General features: G+C 49.6%; 1 protein-coding gene across 1 annotated transcript; it reads right to left on the reverse strand.

The window, feature by feature from the left end:
• Positions 1–6,669: 6,669 nt before the first annotated feature.
• Positions 6,670–7,566, reverse strand: LOC136301662 (olfactory receptor 10C1-like). Its single transcript, XM_066204786.1, has one exon. The coding sequence runs from the start codon at positions 7,564–7,566 to the stop codon at positions 6,670–6,672; it is 897 nt and encodes a 298-aa protein (XP_066060883.1).
• Positions 7,567–8,361: the final 795 nt, after the last annotated feature.

Genomic DNA, 8,361 nt, shown 5'->3' on the forward strand with positions numbered 1-8,361 from the left:
CAGGAGGCCATCCATTCCCCTTCCCGCCCACCCCCCAGATCTCTTGGTGTTCGCAGTCTACATTTTTAAGGGAAATAAATGTGTTGACTCTGGAAAGCTGCAGGGGCCTTGGGAATGTCTTCAAGCACAACTGCAGAGCCTCTTACCTTGATATCCAAAGGGACATCCAGGAAGGGCTCATAGGAGTCAGAAATGGCTTTGCAGTTGGAGCAGATGACTGCAAGGAAAAATTCAAATGCTGAGCAATGGGAAGCTGACTGGCCATTGCCCATTTACACATTGTACCTTGTCCCACCAGCCCCAGGACCAACTGTCAGGCACAGGCAGACAGAAGGGCACAAGCAATGTCAAAGAGAGCAAGAGTTGTGGAAACGTACCTCTGGATCTCAGAAAGCCCCCAAATATCTGATGGACAAGGGTAGTGGATTGAGAAGAGAGGTCCAAGCTGGAAACAAGAAGTAAGACAGAGCATTATCTCCTCAAAGGGTTTTGCTTGGCCTGAAAGCCCAGGGTTTAGGTTTTCCCTTGAGGGGAGCACATCAAGCAGTCCAAAGGGTTCAGAACTTTGTGAGAGTGATTTGCTTGTGCTTACTTGCTGAATCCACTCAGACAAGCTGTCTGCATGGCATTGACAGTACAGCAGAAGAAATCATGGGCGTCTTCCTCCCTGCCAGGCTCAAAATGTTCTCCAATGCCTAAGAAAGAAGAAGTTTGCAGTTCTCTCACACAAGAAGGGAAGAAAACCTGTCTAAGCAGCTGGCATGACTTACGTGTCAAAACCCTGAGGACAGTCAGAGGCAGGATGACACTGACAGGGGAATGCATGACCTGGTTAACGTGGGCTTCCATGATGCACAGCATGCAGAAACCCTTCTGGTGACCTGAAGAGGGACACAGGGAAGGTCCTCGGGTTAGCAAAATATCCGCGCAGTGGGATACTCCTTCTCTTCCACTCCCGCCCCAGTGCAATACTCCACTCCTCCCAATATCCCAACGATCCCAGGGCATTTTAGTGGGCAGGAGATGTTCTTGAGAGAGATGCTAAACTGACAGTTTTCTGTGCAATAAGCCAAGAGGGTTTAACTTGCAGGAATAAAGACTTGGAGCTAGAAAGAGGTGTCTTTGTGAAGGCTAAGACAGCTGGGCAGGACAAGTGGCTTCTAGGCTAGAGTGTTCAATGAACATAAACTCATGGGGCTGACAAAGGGCTGCTGTTCTCCTAAATGGGATTCCAGGTTCTGGGAATCTTTGGTATTTGATTCAGAGGTTTTCAGGAGATGTTCCAAAAGCACTCACAGGTCCGGCTGTGCTCTCGGGACAGCAGGTAGTTGGCCAGTGGGGGGGTGTAGGTCAGGCACTGCAGGACAGAGTTGAGGAAGCACGTGTTGCCCACATTGAGGAGCCCTGTTCCAGCCCTCTGACTCTGCTGCCAGACCATGCAAATCTTCTCCGGTGGAAAGAGGATCCTTTCTGGAGGAGCCATTCCCTCAGCAACGACTGCAGAGAAACGCCATTTGAAAGGAGATGAGGGGAGGAACAAAAGCACATTTAAACTTTGAATTTTCTACACAAGCAGTCAGGACAACCAGCTCAAACCTTCAACTCCGTATCAGGGGAAGCCTAGCACTGCCATTGAAATTTACTGGTTGGGAAAAGTCTGGTCCCCTGCTTACTTTGCCAAGAGTCCAACAAACCCCAGCTCTGATTTCTGGGCCTCAGGGTACCTCCCTTTCTCACCAGAGTTGCAGATTGCATTGCTTTCCCAGATTGCAACTGATTGTAACTTCTTGAAAACGAGCAAGTGCTGATCACAAAAGGTAACTCCAGGATGTCAGACCTCTCTGTGAGCAACGATGCTTCAGAGGCCTGTACATAGTGACACAGGAGAGACAAAAGGTGTTTTCCTGTGACTAATCATAAGCACCTGGCTCAGTCTGGCTGCTCTCAGGAAACATCCCAGAGTTCACTCTAGGATGTGTGCACATCACTCTGGGATCTGACCACCAGTCATGTCAGTTGCCTGTGGGATTCACAAAGTCCAAACCTGCCAGTGAGGCTGTTACTCACAGGAATTGTTCCCTGGTGTGGTCATTGCCTCCTCTCTCAGGAACAGAGGGCACGGCTCTCGATGACCAAGGAGATCAGGACGTGCTCCAGAAAGAGATCAGTGTCAATCCTGTCACCTGGTTGCAAAGAAATTACTGCAGCTCACCAAAAGTATAAAAACCCCAAAGAAATACAACCTATGGAACAGCATTTGCCATCAAGACTTTCAGTGATGCTTGTACCAGCTGCTGAACTGCAGGCTCACACCTTTGTGATCAGTGTCAGAGCCCCAGGGCACAGGAGGTTCAAGGCTCCTTCTGAAGTGCCCCAGTGCAGGTTACCTTCTCTGAAGAGGCCCTGCTGCTGCTGTCACAGCATCAACGGCAGACTCTCTGTGGCTTTCCCACCTCCTCTGCAGGAGTGACCAGCTTTCAGCCACTGACTTAACTCCTGCCTTTGCTGCTCTCCTTTTTCCGCCTTTTCTGCGTGCCTCCCCCCTGCAGCAGCCAAGGTGGGCTTTTTGCCATGCTGCACACTACACACTACAGTCACCCCCTAATTAGCTATCCTAGACTATAGTAAAGAAAAGAGAATCAGCAAATAAGAATTCTAGCCTAGGCTGTATCTGGGTAGCCTACGAAGGCGTGACAGCTCAGCCTTCAGCTAGGAAGGTATAAACCAGCCTAGACTTTCATCCCATACCTCCTTCCGCCATCTATCCCAAGAGTCAAATCATGATTACCTTTGACAGGATGAAAGCTGAAGACAACAGTAAACAATACTGGTCAAAAGTAAACAAATTTCTTCAATAGACTGCCACGTCAGTAGCGAAAACCGATGCTGAGTTATCCTGAAGGCCAGCTCTTTTGTTAGCCTGCTTTCAGGATACCAACCCTGAGGTAAGTGGGCTCAGGTGGAGTCATTGGGCAGGTGAGGTCACAATCACTGCAGAGGTGTCACATCTCTGCCCCTCTGTGACACAGGGCCACACAGGGATGAGGCCCATGGAGACCACCGAGCCACGTGGTTCCTGGGCACAGGAACTCACACGGTTCCTGTCACAGGTGGAAGTCACTGAGACACCTGCTGATGAAGGGGGGAGTTAATTTCATTGACAGGCTGGCAGTGCTGCCACTCCTTCATCCAATAGGGTGAAGTTTAATAAATCCAAGTACCGAGTCCTGCATTCTGGCCACAAAAACCCCCTGCAACGTTATAGGCTGGGGACGGTGTGGCTGGACAGTGCCCAGGCAGAAAGGGCCCTGGGGGTTCTGGTACACAGCTGACTGAACATGAGCCAGCAGTGTGCCCAGGTGGCCAAGAAGGCCAATGGCTCCTGGCCTGGATCAGGAATGGTGTGGCCAGCAGGAGCAGGGAGGTCATTCTTCCCTTGTACTCAGCATTGGGGAGGCAGCACCTCGAGTGCTGTGTCCAGTTCTGGCCCCTCAGTTTAGGACGTGGAGACGCTTGAGCACATCCAGAGGAGGCAATGAGGCTGGTGAGGGGTCTGGAACACAAACCCTGTGAGGAATGACTGAGGGAGCTGGGGATGTTTAGCCTGGAGAAAAGGAGACTCAGAGGTGACCTCATCACTCTCTACAACTCCCTGAAAGGTGGCTGTAGTCAGGTGGTGGTTGGTCTCTTTCTCCAGGCAGCAGCTGACAGAACAAGAGGACACAGTCTTAAGCTTCACCAAGGGAAATACAGGCTGGATATTAGGAAAAAAGTTTTTACAGAAAGGATAATAAAGTATTGCAGTGGTCTACCTGGGGAGGTGGTGGATTAAGAAAAGATGCGTTTAAGAAAAGACTGGATGTGACACTTGGTGCCATGGTTTAGTTGAGGTTAGCGTTGGATTGGACTTGATGGTCTTGGAGGTCTCTCCCAACCTAATGATTCTGTGATTCTGTGACTCCTCCCCCAAAGCACAGAGCCCACACAGTGCAGGCCTGCCCAGAGCTGGCACAAGGCCGATCACAGCTCTCTCTGGCACGCAGGCTGCTGGGGATTTCTGTTCCACTCCTCCCAGGCACACTCCTGTGCCTCTGAGGCTCACCCAAGCTGTCACAGGGTCATTCCCAGTGAATTTTATCTGCCCTCAAGGTACACCCATGGCCTGACACTGGACTGGCACCTCCAGAGGCTGTGTTGGGTGAGCCTTGGCTGCCAGGCCCACACCCAGTTGCTGCCTCTCCTGGGCAGCTTTTTAGCAGCTTCACATTCCCTCCTTCCTCCAGGCCTGCTTAGGCTGGGTTTCATCAGACACAGCTTTAGCCAGGTTCCCACTCAGGGTGCTTGGAGGCAGTTCTGTTCCTGCTGCACTTGACCCGCCTGGTTTTGGCCTGTGCAGCAGGCAGTTGGTGTTCCTCGTGCTCCAAGGAGGCAGGCAGCTGGTTGCTATTCACCCCTGATGCCGTAAGATTTTCGCTTTTTTCATAAATTTGTAATCCTGCAATTCTGTAGTGTAGAACTCTAAACTCCATATACAGTGTGGGCTGCTGTCTCCCCATTTTGGTCAGACACAACAATTCCTCTCCAGGCCTGGCAATCAAGGACACCTCACTGCCTCAGGCCCTGAGAAATGGAAACAAAAGTCAGTTGGGGGGAGCAAACTGGGAGTAACTTCATTACCCGAAGCTGGAAGAGGAAGATTAACCCCCGAGATGCAAATGGACCAACCTCATCAAAGTGTGAAAACCCGTGACCCGGGGTCCATTTTTGGGTGTAGCCCTTGGTGGCCTTTTTCTGCCCTACATGTACCTGAAGGCCTTTCAATAGATAGAACAGCTTTTTACTCCCAAAACAGCTGGGAGCTGCTTTGGGGCGGCTTGGGGACATTTTGGTCACTTGCAGGGAGGCTCGGGAGGCCTTGGAGTTCCCCTGCCTGCTCCAGACCCAAAGTGCTGGGAGTTTTCTCTCTCTCCCTGCCCTCTTCCCTCCCCAGCCCACGCGCTCCCAGAGCTGTCCCTGGGGCTCTGCGTGGGGCGGGCCGGGCGGTGCTCCCGTCCCAGGCCAAGCCATTCCTTGGTGTGGCTTTGACCTTCCCCAGCCAGACTGCTGCAGGAGCGCCAGGCTCTTCTGGGGAATTGGGGCTGAATCGTAGAAGAAGGACTTCACCATTAGAAAATTGTAAAGCAGTAATGTTTTATTTTCAGCTGGGACACACTGGGGGATATCTCCTCCAACGTCTGCGTACCTGGTGAGGAAAAGCTCCAGGTTTAAATACACATTGGTCCCACAAACCCACACCTCCGCACCTGCCCATTTCCCGCCTTTTCTCATTTCCTATTCTGATTAGCTGTCACACCTCCTGGCGGTTGTGACTTGGGGTCTCGGGAGGAAGGCCAACGTCTTCTTCAGGTTGATCTTCACTTCTGGGCAGGCGCACTGGAGGTTTGGCTATTTTTCAGGTCACTTTGCTCTTGCCAAAGATGAAGAGCTTGATTTTGTTGGATTCAAGCCACAAAGTTCTGCTTTATCAATTTTTGATAAATACCTAGGTCCCGCTTTGCTGAGTTTCACCAATATACATCTTACCTATATGACTTCTACCTAGTAACTACCTAACAACCAAGCTTAATAGCTGATCTTCTATGTGTCCTCAGTACAGGCTGTTTCTCTACTTCTACAAAATCACCAAAAGCTGCTTCTAAAATCTCGTCTTTTCATATCCATAAACGTCCCCCATATCAGGGCTGTTTTGGAGACTCAGCCAGAGCCTTGCTTTGGGGACTGGGACAGGTCCAGCAGCACAAAGCCAGCTCAGGGGCACTGAGCAGGACACAAAATCTGCTACAGAGGTGCCACTGGCCACAAGAGCAAATGAGGAAATGTTCCTCCCCCTGCAGGTCAGAGGGAGCAGTGGGTGTCATCAGTGGGGTTTGATGTAAGGTGGAGGTTGGAGCAGGCTGTAAAAGGGACTGGCTGGAGGAGGGCAAGGCTGGACACTGCAGTGGTCGGTGTGACACGGAGCTGTGGCAGGCCTGGTCAGTGCAGGTCAGAGGCTCGGGCACCTCTGTTTGGAGGCACAGGGCACCTCAGGGGCTGGAGCCTAGCTGCTGTCAGGAGAGGCTGCACTCAGCAGTGCCTCTGGAGTTGAGAATCTCTCTCTGATTCCCTTGTGGCTCTTGTGCTACTTCCCAAACAGCACAGAGAAACCCACCTCTGCCTTCAGTGTGCTTTGAGAAAGCCCAGCTCAGATCTGCCTCTTTTCCTAGAGCGGGAATTTCTCTTTCTCCACAGGCTGCAGAACCCAGGAGCAGGTTGCAAAGTGTGGACAGCTGGATGTTTTCAGTGACCACTGGGGCTTTGGGCCTGTGTAAATCCATGGGGCAGAGGGTGGAGGATGCTGGGATCAAGTGCCAGGATTCTTGTCTGCAAGCTGCAGTGGAGTGCATTGTGTAATTCCTGAAGCAGAGATGCTCACCTGCCTCTCCCATCAAGTGGGTTTGCATTTCGGGGTCCTGTATTTCTTTCTTGTTGTCTTTCGCAAATCCAGGCAAAAACGCGCATTTTATTTCAGTTCTTCCCCTCACCTAATCCCCTACCCAGCACCTTGCTGAACTCTCCTGGGGTGCTGCTGACTCCTAGGCTTGTGTCATATGTCCTTTCTCGAGGATTATTTTATTCAGCAAACTCCCTGGGGAGGACAGGAAAGCTGCAGAGGTGAGCCCAGATGTCAGCGCAGAGCCTGGGTGTCCTGAGGCAGGACGTGGAGCTGATGCAGGCCAAAACTGGCCCAGGCAGGTACATGGAGCTTGCAGTGCCATAAAAAAGAGCCACAACCAAGAGGTGTGAGGAGCAAGTGGAAAACGCTTTCTGTCGGCTCTCAGCTGATGCCATGTGAAGACTTGTGGAGATTATACGAATATAGGAATAAATGATCAGTAAGAAAGGGCTGAGAATAGCAAAGACAGCCACCACAATGACTTGGATTTCTCTTTGGAAAGTGTTGCCACAGTGCAGGTCCGGGAAAGGCTGAATCTCACAGAAGAAGCGGTCGATGGCAGAGCCACACAGGGGTGAGCTGAACGTTGTGAGGGTGTGAACCAAGCCCACAGCAGCTCCACAGATGTAACTCCCAGCCACCAGGCTCCTGCAGACCCTGCTGCTCATGATGATTGTGTAATGCAAGGGGTAGCAAATGGCAAAATAACGATCCAGGGACATGGCAGCCAAGAGAAAACATTCAGCAACTCCAAAGAAAAGGAAGAAAAACATTTGCAGTGCACATCTTGTCTGGGAAATACTTACTGTTCCCACCAGCAGGTTCTCCAGAATAGTTGGGATAATGACTGATAAATAGCAGATATCCAAACAGGACAGCTGGGTGAGGAAGAAGTACATGGGGGTATGAAGGGTATTGTCACTGTTTATAATGAAAACTATCACTGTGTTAGCCATCAAGGTGAGGATATAAAGAGATAATAAAACTACAAAGAGCAAAGGGTGCAAATGAGAGATTTCAGGAAAACCCAGGAGTCTGAATTCACTCAATCCACTGAGGTTCCCAATGATCATCCTTCTTTGGTGCTTTGTAGAACTCACTTCGTTTTAGTGTTCAGCAGCTGATGAAGCTGCAAACAGCCAGGCAAATCTGCAATCAAAACACAACTGGCTGCTTGAAAAGACAAAAGGATGACTAGAATTTAGAAACTGAACAGATTTTGAAAAGATCTTCTGAACAGATTATAAAATGTTTCTAAAGAAAATAAGACAGTCTTATGTGTTTATTTTTGACTGATTCTTCTTTCATAGCACTGCCGTCAAAGTTTGCATATTCAGTACTGTCTTCAAATGCTCAGCTATCACTTTTACCCTGTAGAAAAAGAAAAAAAAACATGGCAGATATCTTTTTATGGACTAACCAGTTCAAGTCCCAAAATCATCAGTAGCAACATTTGAATATAACAAAGGTAATTTCTCTGTTACCTGTTGGGGAGTGTTGTGGAAGAAGAGGAAGGGAAAAAACCCCTAAATTATGAGGTCTCCAGAAAAGCTTTCAACTCTGAGCACTCTGCAGTGAAGTAGAAGAGAGGCTTTTCCACAGCTCTTTATACTATTTGTATGTATTTATAAAGTCCACCGAGACTGGCTAGTGCTGATTGGAGCAATAAGGAAGAGCTGTTGGATAAATATGATGCATATGTATGAGTTGACTCACAGCCACCTCTAGTTTTACATAACTTGGAAAGCATTTCTGTATAAACCCAGATATCCTACAGAAATACAAGGTCTGGTTTTACTTTTCAGTAATTACTATTACTTCATAACGCAGCCAGATTAATGACAGAGTTGCCACACAGTTTTCTCAAC

The sequence above is a fragment of the Chamaea fasciata genome, unplaced genomic scaffold (assembly GCF_029207755.1).
Source record: "Chamaea fasciata isolate MVZ Bird 193981 ecotype frontalis unplaced genomic scaffold, bChaFas1.0.hap1 SCAF_27, whole genome shotgun sequence".
NCBI lineage: Eukaryota > Metazoa > Chordata > Aves > Passeriformes > Sylviidae > Chamaea > Chamaea fasciata.

Coding starts and splice junctions, on each gene's coding strand:
- LOC136301662 (XM_066204786.1), bottom strand. CDS start 7,566: ATGATCATTGGGAACCTCAGTGGATTGAGTGAATTCAGACTCCTGGGT.